The 15,274-nt window shown below is 39.7% G+C and overlaps 1 protein-coding gene across 24 annotated transcripts in view; it reads left to right on the forward strand.

Moving 5' to 3' along the window:
* Window positions 1–15,274, forward strand: part of ESRRG (estrogen related receptor gamma) — a 471,650-nt gene that overhangs the window by 154,231 nt on the left and 302,145 nt on the right. Inside the window, exon 4 of one of the 24 annotated variants that reach the window (XM_083605309.1) lies at window positions 12,230–12,336. The exons of the other annotated variants lie outside the window; for them this stretch is intronic. Coding sequence (XP_083461435.1) covers window positions 12,308–12,336 — 29 coding nt within the window. The 5' untranslated portion in view covers window positions 12,230–12,307. The remainder of the gene's footprint in view (window positions 1–12,229; window positions 12,337–15,274) is intronic. 24 annotated transcript variants of the gene reach the window in all.

Raw genomic sequence — 15,274 nt, forward strand, 5'->3', positions numbered from 1 at the left:
CTCTTTTGTCCACGCTGGAGAGGAATCCTTAGCTGCTTTGTTCATTGGTTAGATCTCTACAAACAATCTATCACTACAATTCATTCAATGGGCTTGGGGCCCAATTCCACAAACGCACAAATAATTTCATTCATGAAGTCAATGGAAAAAAGACCTATTATTTACTTCCCTGGGCTTGAATGAGGGCCAAAGTCAATAGGGACAGTTATGTGAATAAAGCTGATCACATGAATAAATACTGGCAAAATTGGGCCATATTCTTGTAATCATTGCCCTGTGTAGTATGAGTTCCCAGGTTTCTTTTTTCTGAGTACCTCTCTTGAGGTCTTTGACTCCTATGAACCCTTGCTTTATGACCAATTACCCTTGCGGATATATTCCACATTTGTGTTGAAAAGGCTTTCAGCAACCTCGTGTCTGCATATGGTTTGTAGGAAGGCTTCAGACTAAAGCACTTAGTCCGACAAGATTACTGACATGAGGTTTGTATCTACATCATCATACAAATAATCTATTAATACAATTAAAATAATAAAACAGAGAATAGCCAGGGAGCAGACAAGACCCATAACAGCTGCCATACAAATCTGAAGTGTTAATAATAGAAGCCATAAATATAACAAAAATTGAATAAAAAAGAATACCATAGTTTAGAAACTTTGGTGAATTGTTTTAACTCATTGTGTAAACTATGTTAAGACAAATGCCTTTCTCATTTGTCTGGGAAGAATATTCCATAAACTGAAAAGTCTTTCTCTTCAGCCTCATCTTGGAAAATAGAGGCTCCTGCAATGAGCCTCTGATCTTAATGACTTGGCAAGTTCATATTGGACAAAACAGCCCTTCATTCAGTAGCCAGTAAGTAGGTGATTGTAGTTGTGAACTGAGAACGGGTTGGGATACTTGCAGCGCATACACATAAACTATATTTTATTTCTGTATATTAGTGCTCTGGAGGTTCCTGATGTTAACTAGGAATTGAATGTAAATATGTTCTTAGTAATTAAACCCGTAGTCAATAAAATTAACTCTTTGTTTAAAACAATAGTGGCAGTTTCAATAGGACTTCCTTTAACCTCACCACTACTCCTTTGTAAAGGATAGAGGAAAAGAACACTAGACGTCACCAGAGGATAGATCACATCCCACAGTAATTTTGAAGTGAAACGTATATATTTAATAGCTCCTTGTTTCACTACTATGGTAGACTTTAGTGAGTACAGTATGAATAATGGGTTTTGCAAAGCTCTAGGTGGTCACCCAAAGGAGAAGAATAGTGCAGCTGTGGTATTACATGTCAGTGCTGTATTAAGCATATTTTTCCCTTAGAAAAAGATTTTCTGTTGAGGTTCTGGAGAAAAATAAGTTTCATTAGTTAAGCATCGAGTAGGAAGAAGGAGAGTGCACACAACAGCGCAACAGGATTGATTGTAATAAGCCTTTTTTTGCTGAAAATCCATTACTTTCCGAGCTATTAAGTGATGAAAGGGATTAAGAAAATAAAAGAAAATAAGCAGGACTGTCTTCGTAAATCTAATAAAGATGATAACAGTGGAATAGTTTGCCAAATTTGCATGTGAATTTATAACATTCTAATCCATCAGCAAACAGTGTTGTACAGTGAAAGGGTAGATTTGTACTGTTCTTATCAAGGGATAAATTTTCAGTACAATCTTTTGGCAAAGAAACCTTGTTTTCCTTATGGGCTTCCATATGTTTTGTCACGAAATCCGTATTTGTAGTCTCAGTACCCATATGTTTAGCTTTTTAAAAAATTCTTTATTTTTCCAAAGACAAAAATGTCTCCTGAAAGTTGTTCTCTATGCAGAATCCAATTACAGATGATACTTAATGTCAATGATCCTGATCCTACAAGCTGTTTTGCTGAGTCTATGAGCTGTTAAAACTGGTCATGATGGTCTGGAAGGAATTTCCCCCTCCCCACATTCCCATTTCCCACAAGCCCACCTGAAGCAAATGCTATGGAACAGATGTCTTTGGGTACTGCTGCTTCAGTGCAATTCTTTCCAAAGTACAACATTGCTGTTTGTCACAGTAAATTCTGGTAAATTGTTTATCAACCCAGTTGAACCTTGTCGTTTGTTTATTAGTCCAAGAAGCAGGAACCATTGCACATCCATGCGCTGATGGTTTTGCTGCATGGAACATAGGAAACTGCCTAATACTAAGGCAGACCAATGGCCTGCCATTTTTGTTCAGTACTGTATTGTCTTCATTGACTGACGGCAATTCACCAGGTTTTCAGACAGAGGGCTTTCCCAGACCTACCTGGAAATGTTAGGAATGTTAACCTAGGACCTTATGTGTGCAAGATGTTTCTACCATGGAGTTACAGTCCTTCTTTGAAATCACATTTGATTTTTTTAAAAATCAGCATACTGTAATAGGAAGTCCAAATTTTCTAATCAGATTTTGGCTTCATTTTATCCTCCTAGATGACAATCTGACAACCACTGTGGACAGAGTATTAACCTGAAGGGAGAAGCTTCTTTCCTATGTATAATTGTGCTGGCCAGGACTTCAAACCCTTGTCTCAGATAATGGCCAGTAGCTTACAAAACAAGTTTTGCCTGATTTCCTGATCTTATGGGCAAGTGTTCACTGATTTTTGTTCTATGGATAGCAGATTTCCTATAGAAAGGACAATAAATTTATGTCTAGCTAGTTAAACCTATTGTTGTGCTTACATTACTGTATGTTGGAGGCAGTAATGTTTCTGAATATCAGTTGCTGGAAACTGCAGGTGCAGACGTATTCAGGTTCTGCTTGCAGACTTCCGCAGGCATTCATTTATTAAGGTGGCATACATGGTTCACTCTCTCCTCACTTAATCCCCACAGCAGCCCTGTGAGGGAGTCAGTGGCTGGTCCAGTGTCACCCACTGCTTTTCATCACTGAATGGGGATTTGAATCTTGGTTTCCCAGGTCGTAGACTGACACTATGACCACTACACCACATTCAATCAGGAAACACAGCAATCAACTAAAAGTGTCTTCTATGTACTGTGGCCACTACTCTCTGTAACCTAGAATGATATGTTATAAGCCTTCAAAGTATTCCAATGAACAACAGAGGCAAAAATGCCCAATGGGTCAAAGACTAATAAGGTCATCCCCATCAGTGACCTCAATTAAATGCCTGGGCATGAGATATACTTCAGACACAGGCCTGGGTCACCCTTCTAACTTCAAATTGAAGCTCGGTTATGCCATGATCCCGAGTGCCCCTAGGCAAGTCGCTCTCTTTCAGCTTGCTTACTACTTACTTACTAACCTTACTAAGATGTTGTAAGGATTATAACTAGTTAATACATTTGAAAGTGTGAAACAAATGTCAATTATTCAGTATTCATTTTTATTATTACAAATTATTTTCAGCAAGATCTACATCCTTGCACAAGATAGGTAACGTCTTCTGGAGAATAAATAATTTGGTTTTGATTCTATAGCACATCCAAGCAGCGTAAGAATAGCCTGCTGGATCAGGCCAGTGGTCCATCTGGTCCAGCATCCTGTTCTCATAGAGAGCCAATGTGGTGTAGTGGTCATAGTATGGGTCTATGACCTGGGAAACCAGGATTCAAATCCCCATTTGGTAGATGCTCACACCATATCATTGGTTAGAAAAAGTGAAGGGCAACTTGCAAATAACCTCGAGTTTTAACCAGCAGAATAGCAAATGCCTTTCAAAAAAGGATGGTTTGTGTTGTAGGCCATTGGCAGGTCAGGTAGCATTTATGGGATTTGATGGGCATGCCTCAGCTTGCTTGCTTGCTTGCTTGCTTGCTTGCTTGCTTGCTTATTTATTTATTTACACATAATATGCACTTTCATAAACATATAGCAAAGTGGAGTATCCTTTTAAGGGTCAAACCAGAAAAAGATCCATAGAAACATCATTAAAACATCAAGAACAAATCAATAAATACTGATTGGTTAAAAGAAAAAAAAATCACATTGCAAAGTTCTTTCTGAACAAAAAGCTTTTCCAAAGATGTCTGAAGAAAGGGAGGGCTGGTTCCTGCCAAAACCCTATTGGTAGGGAGTTCCATAGGGCAGGGCCTGTCCTTAGTGAAGGACAACTGAATCTTAGGGGCATGGGGAACCACCAGAAGTGCCCCTTCAGAGGATCTCTGCAATTGAAGTGTCAGGCAGTCCCTAAGGTACTTTAGACCCAAGTTGTGTATGGCATCTAAATTATTTTTGATGCCTCTTAGTATTAAAGGGCAATCTGTAGGAAATATTTGAAGAGGTACATTATGCATCCATGAAGGAGAGAGCCCATTTGGTGGTGGCGCCCTGGTTTTAGAATGCCCTCTGAAAGGAGAAAGACTGGCACCAACATCATATTATTTTTGTTGCCAGTTCATGATTTTTATTTGCCCAGAGTTTTTAGACGTAATGTTTTGCTTTAGTTGGTTGAATAGTTTTGGTTTATTACCTCTGTTTTATTATGATATTTTTATTGTTTGCTTTATTCTTGCATTGGTAATTTGGAATTTGTATGTATGCCACCCAGGAATTCATGCTTGGATAAAAATGCAATTTAGAAAATGTTACAATAAATAAATACATTTTGAGATACATGGAAAAATTATGTTCTTGTCTATAGGAGTACATTGAGAATTTTCTAAAATGCAACTGTAATATATGTGAATAGGCTTGGGAATTCATTTCAAATATCATTTTAGGTTTATAGATGTATTTATTTAGATGTAATATAGTGTTTCCTCCAGCCATTGCTCAATTCCTTTGTTGTGAATTAGAATTTAAGACTGGACTTATTTAAAGATTTTCTAGGCAGTCTTTCATTCCTCCCACAGTTCTATTCTTTGCCATATTGCCTCACCACGTAAGCACTTGTATCTCCCTCTGATGGCATCCAGTTTCCATTCCATTCACAGTGGCTAAGGATCATATCTCTGATCCACTTAGAAACACAATGATCTCTACCCCTGAGAATGCAAACGCTTTCTCAGTCAAATCTATTGATCTGCCGGGTTCTATTTCTGGCTTTCCATTCACTCAGTTGCTGTTTGGGATGCTGGATATTCTTTCTGGGGAAGAGTGAACTCGATTACTAGGAATTAGAAGAACACTTCTGAAGAACCTAAATATAGAATTTCAATGGAACATGAGCACGTGCACCTATGGACCGGGTTGTAGTCTCAGTAAACTTTGTATTACTACATTTTAATTTTAAATTTGGTGTCATGAGGAGGTAGGGAAGGTGAGTTACTTGAGACTTTATAGTTGAACTAACTGGATCATTGAGGTGCTGCATGCATGCAGAATTCAATTAATTAAATAAGACATATAAAGCCAGTGTTTCCAGGGCAGGTTATAACACTCATAATAATAAACAATAGTAAACAATACCAGCAACATCATACAAAATAAACCAAACTTAAGCATATAAACATATGCTTAAGCATATTAAAATAGCATAATACTATAACAAAACAGTACAGCACGTTAAAAACTAAATTAGTCATAATAGCATATAAAAACAGGATAGCAGCAGTCTTATGAGCAATAAATAATAGCAGTTCAAAGGACAAGTGCTCCAAGTTGATAAACTGAATTTATCCTCACTTACTAATTATTTAATGTTTCCAATTTTACTGTCCTGCCTGTATTGGATCACTGTTGGAGTACCGTACATGATAGATAGTCCCTGTCCCCTGACTTGTCAAAGAAGCATAGATGCTTTCAAAAATGGCTAAACAGTTCCACTACAGCAAGGGTAGCCAGATGTTGTTGCGCTTCTCCTCCCACCATCGCTGACCATTGGCTTCACCAGCAGAGGCTGATGGGAGTTACACTTCATCAAGCTCTGGAGGGCAATACATTGACAACTCCTGCCCTACAGTCTTTTCTGGAAATAATTATGCTGCTGTGGATAATCTGTTTCCAGGATGCTTTCCCACATTCTGAATTGGAAAAAAACCTGCAGGATGTTGGGTATTGAGCAATACTGGTCCTGATATAAGGCCATGAGCCTCCTCATCTCATATAATATTTATCCTATGTGAGCACTTCCTTCCTTATCTTTGTTATCTCATCTCAGTAGCATTCATATGTCCTTTAGTGAATGAAGTCTGCCCTTATTCTCCCAAACCCTGTTCTTTGTGAAATACTCTTTAAGCAGGCTAAAATCCTGTAGTACTGCAATCACTTTTTAAATGTCCAATGCTACCTTTCTTTATGTTGCAGTGTGATTGTGTATTGCAAAGAGTCCAAGTTAATGTTTTTGTGCTTCTTGATCAACTAAATTCTGAGGAAACCACAGTAAGGCAGCTGTGACCCTGTCAGCACATATCACTGTAGCCAAGAATAGAAAACAGTACTTCATACATTTTCTTAATGAGGTGTGTGTGCGCGTGCGTGCGTGCACACACACACACACACACACTTTCCTTTGGTGTGTGGGTTCTTTGACACCCAGCCAGTTAAGTCTTGCCTGTAACCCATTTTTTTTCTTGAAAAAATAATAAATAGCCTGAGATGTATAAAAGTCCCTGAAGATCAAATGGTTTCCTCTAGAAAGTGTGCCTTCTGCTGGCCACGTCTCTCCCAAAGTTGCTGGCATAGTAAACTAAAGAAAACTAGTGGAACAGCAAAATACGCTTAGTTACCAGATACTTTCAAAACCCCAAGCCCATCCTCCAGAACTGCTAATACGTCCCTTGTGGAAACCTGAGCTTTTTTATGATTAGACTGCCAGAGAATAGTTTGGCTTTCTTGCAGAAGCATGATATGTTACCACCACTGCAACTCTTATCTGGTTTCTTTTGCTAAAGGTCCTGCTGCTCACCTGCCTGCTATGTGACAAGATAGAAGCCCCCTTTTTTGCTTGAACTAATGTATGTTGGGATTGGGTAACAGGTCCTAACAATTAATAACCATTAAAGAGTTGCTGTTGATGCAGGTTAATTAAAGGTAAAAAGAATTATTTATTTAGCTACCTGGCAGCCCTAAAAGAATAAAGCAGTATGATTTCTGTAAAATAAAATGTTCAAATTCTTGTGTGTAAGACACTGGAGGTAGGGGCATCTATAACCAGGATCTCTAGCAGGCAGCTTCTACCATCTTACCTCCTGCACCTCTAGCTCCTCAGCAAGCACAGTCCACTAAGCTCCATGGGTCAAGGACACCAGCATGGCTGCAGTACCAGTCAGCATATCCCAGTGGCCTGTGGACTTCTAGATGTTCCTGGGCTGCAATTCCCACCACCCTTGCTCATTCAAGTATGCTGGCTGGGGTTAACAGGAGCTACAACGTTCAGAAGGCCATAGGTTCCCATTCCTTGGTGTCTGGCTCCAACTAATCAAACCAAAAGTGAGAGTAACATTACAGACTGTGGCTTTGCCTTGCTTCACCCCCCTGTCTTGTCTGGACTTCATCCTTGGCTTAGCTTTGACAGCATCCCTGCCTCTATCCTTTTGGATTCTGATTTCCCTGAAACTTAATCATTGACATGACTCTGGGTACATCTGAGTTGTTTCTTGGGTCTCAGAACCTGACATCTACAACAGATGCCTCCTGAGAACTGAAACAGTAGTCCTGTGAGTACATAAATATGTGACCTTTTGAGTGTGTGCTAATTAGCCCCACCCCTCAGATATGCCAGCCATGCCCTTCAATGTGACAGATGATCAGTTTAGTCTGAATTTATGCAAATAGGGCTCTCTTCATGGGGACAGGAACATAGCATTCATATACAGTACCTGTACTCAGGTAGGCCACCTTTTAGCCTAATAACCATCACACGTTGGCAGGGCTTGTGTGGCCAACATGAATGTCAGTGTCTGTGTTGGGGCTTGCCTGCATGTTTTCGATGCTGTCAAGTATTTCTGAAGGCTATATGTATCCATATTATATACTTTCTTAGAGACATGGAATGTTGTTAGCTTCATAGCTTTCATTGTAAGTGTCCCTTAGCTTTTATGTTGACCCTATATAGACACAGAGCCTTGAATTATTTAGCATAGATGTCTTTATAGACACCTTCTGCATAGCACCAAAGAAAAAGGTAGGCATAAAAGAAATATGGTGTTTTCAAGGGGCAAGAGAGTGAGGAAGATAGAGGAAGCATGAGATTAAAAATAGCTTTTAAAAAGTACAGTCAACAGGCTAAACTTTTGGCCATGCTGATTTATAAAGATTGTATAACTTTTTGAAGATGTACTTTCAAACCGAATAGTTGCAGTGGGATTTAAAATATGATTATTTAATTTTTAAAAATTACATAAATTAAATGAACAGCACATTAATGGGATGCCATCAGGATCACATGGTCAATTCAGATCAAGTTATATTATCTTTCCTGCTGGAGCTGAATAAGAATTAAGAAATTACTATTCCAAAGTAGTGTTGGACATTGATCCTCATTTACAATGAAATTCATCACCATAACTATCTGGAATTCCATTGTGTTGACAGCAGCATTCCACTCAATCTTTTCTTTTACTATTAGTGAAGTGTATTAGTCGGGGAGAGTGAGACAGAGGGGTGGGGGAAGAAAACGCTGCTAATTAGTTGTTCTGCTTACATGTTAAATGAAGTCTTGTCTTATATAGACTTGGGAGGATGGAGAAATTTGATTCAGTTATTTAAATTCACACTTTCTGAAATAAACAAAATACAGTTGTCATTAAAAATTAACACTTCTCTTAATTTTGTACACAGAAATGCATATTTTGGGGGAAAGTGTGCTTAAAAATGAATGTATATATGAAAATAATATACAAAAATGCATTATATTAGGAAAGCTGCTTGCAAAGCTGTGTACATTAGTCAAATGTGCATATAAAAAGGTGATTTGGAGAAATTTGCAGTAAAATGCTAAAGGATTTTCATGATTTTTATTTTAAAAATACTGCAAAAATGTGAAGAGCTGAATTTAAGATGAGAAAAATTAGAAACAGAAAAAAATGAAATGGACAGATTCTGCATATATGGACTTTGCCTTTGCCAGTGTATGTATGTATGTATGTATGTATGTATGTATATAAAAATATGTATACATACTGTATCAAAAATATATAGCACAGTGGGTTGCAACAATATAAAAACATAAAACCAACAATAAAATCATAACATGTTAAAAGCAAGTTAAAAGCAAAAACAAATTAAAGATAAACATAAACAGACCATTGGGGGGGGGTGTACTCTTAATTGCCTGAGTAGGCCTGACAGAAAAGTTTTCAGCAGGCATTTAAAAGTTGGCGTGGAAGGCACCTGCTGAATTTCTAATGTCAGGGTGTTCCACAGGACTGAATTTCATGTGATTTTAGTGATCAGTCTGGAGTATAAGGGTTCAGGCAATCCCTGAGGTATCTTGGACTGCAGTTGGTGAGGGCTTTGTAAATCAGCAAGAACCTTGAACCTGGCTTGGTAGCCAGATGGGCAGCCAGTGTCACATGTTCTCAGCCAGAAGCTCCCATCAGCAATATCGCTGCAGCATTCTGCACCATCTGGAGCTTCTGAACCAGACCCATATGGGCAGCCCCACATGGAGTGCATTACAGTAATCTAACATTGAGGTTGCTAATGTATAGATTACAATGGTTAGGCTATCCCTGTCTAGGAACAGTCGGAGTTGGCAAACCAAACAAGGGCACTCCTAGCCACAGAGGACACTTAGGCCTCTAGGGACAAAGATGTATCTTGGGTAATTCCCTCCCCACCCCTGCCGCTATTGATCTCTGAAGTATCTCTTTTGCCTGTAAGATTGCAGTTCATTTTCTAGGACAAATTATTTTTAATACACAAAGCTTGTGACATAATCAGGTGGGTGATTATGAACTACTCCCAGTGGTTGTTTTGCCCTGCTTAGGGAGAACTACCAGGGAAAGATGATATCCAGTCTAGCCAAATAATGATACTCACAGCATTGGTGCAGTTCCTGTGAGTGAAGGATTCTGAAAGGGCTCACCAGAGTTCAGTTTTTGACCCCTCCTTCATCTTCAGGACCACATGCACATGACATAAGTGAAGCCACAGCATGAAGCCATTGCAACTTATTTTATTCAGTAAAAGAGAGACTTCAGTCCTTTGCTGTCTTGTATCTATCATGGTAGAAGGCTGCCCACCACCCCCACTGCCAAATCTATGAGGCACTTCTCTGAACAACCTTCAACTCCAAATATGCCCTCTGCAGGATTTGGATGGTCCAATGAAAGATAGGGATTTGGAGTCCAGCACTAGTTTACATTGATCAATCATTCCTCCCTGCCTCCACGCAATTTATTTGTGCTCAGGGGCACCATGTATAGGGAGCGGAGGAGGCTTCAGGCCTCCTCCACTGCAGTGGAGCTGTGCACAGTGCAGGCCAGTTGGGAGGGATGGCAGATCTCTGCAGCTGATTCCCCACTCCAAGGAAGCTGCCCCCCATTGGAGCCTGTTGGGGGGGGCACCTGGTCATGCCCCCTCCAGAAAATGCACCCGGTGGATGGTGGGCTTAGTGGGTCAGGCTGGGTTGGGGGGCGTCGTGTGTGACATCATGCACATGTGATGCGCCCCCCCAAATGTTGGGCACAACTTGGTGCACCTGTTTGTGCTTGAAATGCACAAAGGATGACAGAATATTGATGCAGGAGGCACGCTACCTATCTCAAGACAGCTTGCAGAATAAAAACAATATGAAGCCCACCATAATTAATGAATGAAACGTGGTGATCATAATATGACACGCATCCAGCCCATAAATATTAAAGTCCAAAATAAAATACAGCTAAAACCATCTGCTATCTAATACCAACTCAATATAAAGCCATGGAAAACAAGAAACTCGGAGCATTACCAAGAGGATTGAAATTTGCGTTGAAGTTGGATGCAAGGAATAAAAGCCACAGTTTCAGATCTAATACAACCTATTTATTGCACCTTTACCACACGAGCTTGATACGTGCATGTCATCAAGCTCACTTACCATATAAGGGCATAAGAACAGCCCTGCTGGATCAGACTAAAGGCCCAACTGTTCCAGCATCCTGTTCTTGCAGTGGTCAAGCAGATATCTGGGAAACCCACAAATGAAACTTGAGTGCAACAACATTCTCTCCTCTTCTTATTCCCAGCATATGGTATTCAGAGGCGTATTACCTTAGACACTAGAGATATAACATAGCCATCATGGCAAGTAGCTATTGATAGCCTTATCCTATTTTAAAGCCATCTGAATTGATGTCTTTCACTATATCCTGCTGGACTGTATCCTTAGTTCAACTATCTGCTGTGTGAAAAAGTACCTCCTTTTGTTTTTCTTGAATATAGTTCATATAAAACGAAGAACAACTTTAAATCTTGTGCATTCATGCCAACAGGAGTTAAAAAAAACACCCCACCCATTTTGTTACTCATTTTATAGCTCCTTTTCCAAATTAGCTGCTGATCACAGCTTTGCTCATTCACTAATATTGTTACTTATGAATTTGTAGGCCTTATTCAATATTATACCAGAAGCTAGTGAATATTCTTGTAACTGTCATTCGCCAGATGTTTCATCCAGTAGCATTTAACACTGATTTAGATTGATTCATTACAAATACATTTTCTTTGAAGCACCCCTTGGATTTTTCTTTGCTTTTTTTAAAAAAACACCACACGCACACCTCCCTTTCTTTCTCCCTTCCCCTTTCAATTAATGTGACAAGCAACAACCAGGGTCTTTCATTACTTATACTTGGTAACTGCGGGCAACATTTTAGTAGCATATCCATTAAAGTGAAATGAGGCACAAAGCTCAATTGTAACAATTTTAAATGCGCACCAAAGCGAAAGTAGGCCTTGCTTTGTTTTTAAGGTTATGAATGCTCACCACCCTCTTTATAGAAAATGTTGGAAGTAAAGGTAAATTTTATCCTCCATCAAAGTGCTGCAGTGACAGAGAGAGAAACCATAGAGATTCATTAGAATTCAATGCCGATCTGTTTGCACCTTTCTTGCTCTCTGTAGACAGATGGGCTTTATTCATTGGTACCTGAAAAGTGCCACTTTGCTAATATGTAAATTTTGCTAATATATAAATGTGTGTGTGTGTCTTCTTTGCTATAGAACATAATTACTGTAATAATTCTAGCAAAGAATTAAAGATGAATAAAATGATGCACTTACAAGATAAGCAGCTGCTCTTACAGCTTTTTAAAGTTTGTGGGAACCCCAAAGCCTAAAGTGTGAAACATCTTACTTGCTTTCTTTGCAGAGAAGCAGAAATACTATCATTCAGAACTGACTGCACTACACAAGTCCTTCCTCTTGTCTTGCCCCCTTCTGGTCAGGCATGCACAACCAGATAAGTGACTCATACAGGTTTGAGCAAGCCACTCTTCTTACTCTTACACACTCTGGAAAGAAAGAAAAAGCTTTTTAGAAATTAGAAAAAAATCTTCCAGCAATTTAAGTTTGGGAACTGTGCTAGCTCAAGGCTTTGAAGGGCTTGGTCATGATGCCACCCATTTCTTCTTCCACCGCTTATTCACTCACTCTTGGGCAAATTTTGGCCCATGCTTTGGGACCAAATTATGAAATAGCTGGATTTGGTTAGACAACCTGAATAGACAAAAGAATGCAGAGCTGGAGACTAGATTCCCCTGATCAGCTGGGCACATAACCACAGAGAGACATGGTGGATAGATCCAGGTGTTGGGGAAATGACCAGTAGCCTTGAATAGATTGTAAATCATTGTTATTGTTACATCTCTACATTTGCCATTTGAGGGTGTGCTGTCTGCCAGCAGTGTCATTCTTCAGGCTTAAACTCCTTTTCCAGGGTCTCTAGAAGAAAAATCCCAGGGTGGGTTGATGGGTGTTTCTTGTCTCTAAATATGCACATAGATAAATATGTGCACATGTAAGGCTCCGTGCAGTGCACAGCTTGCAATGCCCAGATACTGTGTGGATTTCAGAGGAGGGGAGAGAATACAGATAGCCCAAGTTGCCCTCAATCTCCCATATTCCTCCTTGCTCATGTGCCCTAGCCTTCACCACTCATGGGAGAGGGTTCTTCTGCACCTATTCTTTTCCCTCCTGAGATTTCCTGTGCCAGTTAATTTTGGGAGTCAGGAGGGAGCCCTCCTTGTCCTCCGTTTGCTGAAATGTAAACACCTTCTAACAGACATGGCAGGTTTTTGGCCCCTTCTCTCAGCCCTGCTGAGGTCTCCACACTTTACTGCCTCCCTGTTTTCCTGCTGTTGGTTGTTTATATCCATAGCATTACAGTCGCAGCAAGGTACCTTATGTAATTGGATTAGTGGTTCACCAGGGAGCACCACATAGGCCTTATCTAGAAAGCAGCTTTAAGTACAATCAAAACTTACCCCAAACCTGGAGTACCTTCCATTGCATTGTATTATCATCGCCCTGCTCCCAATTGGGGTTCGGTTTGGGGTGTGTGTGTGTTCCACAGGATAAGCTAAAGTGAAAGGGTGTTATGTGTATTAGGTTCTCTTTCAGTTTTTGTAATGTCATAGCAGGAAACTGAATTTCAGTGAATGGAAATACTGTTGCCAAATGTTAACAAACAATTCCCTCGGTTTGTATGCATTGTTATAGGATCCACTGTCCTTTTTTCTTTTCACTTTTTTATATAAAAAGGGTGCCCCCCTGTTTTTCTGTACAATGCACTAAGAAGATTTACAGTTTATAAAACTGGGACAGCCTGGCAGGGGACACTAGGACAGGTCTGTCCACAAACCATCTTCAGAGGATAATAATATCAGTGATAAAATGACTGCCATGACAATTGCAGAGAAAGGTGAATTGCAGTGTATGTGCAATAAACTATATATATATATATATATATATATATATATATATATATATGAGAGAGAGAGAGAAAGCGCTTTTGAGTGTTCAGTACTCATTTTCATTAAATGCAGCAAGAAACACCTCCACTAAATCCCAGTAATTTGGCTTTTGTACACGCGACCAAATTAACATAGGAAGAAATGGCATAACTAAAAGATTTGTTTTAAATATCCGCTAGCAGTGATGCGCTTTCCTAACATTTCAGTAGAAGTTAGAAGCAAAATACTGTTAACAAAACATTTCTTGCTGTTAGAGGGTCAGGTATTTTATCAGAACCTTCCCATGGATTTTGAACCATTTTCTGGTTGCCTGTTAATTGCAGCTGAATGTTACCAAGATCCCTCCCTCCCCAGGCAGTCCTTGTACAGTATGCCTTAGCAACTTTAAAATAGAAAGAAATGTGGTGAGTGAACATGCTTTCTGGGATGCAGATGGTGTTATGGGAAAAGCTTCAGCTGGAAGATTTCTGCTTCTTGTGCACCCTATATGAATGCCATTAAAAGTTATTACAGAGTAAATCAAGTAACATGCATTTATTTACATGGTATTAACTTATTGATTCCTACTGTACTTCAGCAAAAAAAACCCTACTTGTTGAGTCACAGGAAGGTGCAGCTATTAGTACCCTTATCAGTATCTTCCCTCACTAGTAAATTAGTAAGATCTTGTGGCACTGAGATGAAAAAAAAAAAACTTTTAATCCAAGCTGCTGCCTTAAAAAGCAGGAAAGAGGTACCTTATGAATGGATAAATGACTGTTAAATATAATCTCTGCCTGTCTTGCATGGTTCAGTCAGTAGAATGGAAATGCAATGCCTAAATGCAAAGCATTATAATAAGGTATGTTGGTAATCGTTACAATTATATTTAGAAGTATGTAGTTCTTTGCTTTGTATTTATTGTACACTGTATGTCGATGTCTCCTGTAAGCATGCAGTTGTGGGTGCAGTAAACCTCAGGTCACTGAAGCGGGGGGAGGGGTGTGAGAAGCAGAAATGAAGACTTCACAACTTCTTGAGATCAAAATGGCCAGAACCTTTATTGATTACAGATGTCAGCAGTAGCAGACCTTGGGGTCTCAATTTCATTGGTCCCCTGTGTGATGCCAGAATCCAGCACCCCCTGCCTCTCACCTTCTGTTGGATGTCATAGGCGTGGTGCCCCCTGCAGTACCCCAGAAACTCTGCACCCAGTGTGACTGCACAGTAGAGCTCCCCTCAATCCATCTTTGATGTCTGTAGGCTTTGGTGTAGGCATTGGGTATGTGCCCTGAAACAACCCATTTGCTGATTGATTGTTCCTTCAGGGTCAGTCCTGGGGATAAGGATCACTCTATGATATGGATCAATTCCAGGCAATCCTTCCAGGATGCCATTTGGTAAGTTCTGTGGCCCATTAGCCCCCATCTGGACACTTGGACAGAATCCTTCCCCCTGGACCC

The sequence above is a fragment of the Podarcis filfolensis genome (genome assembly GCF_964270895.1).
Source record: "Podarcis filfolensis genome assembly, chromosome: 3".
NCBI classification, from domain to species: Eukaryota; Metazoa; Chordata; class Lepidosauria; order Squamata; family Lacertidae; genus Podarcis; species Podarcis filfolensis.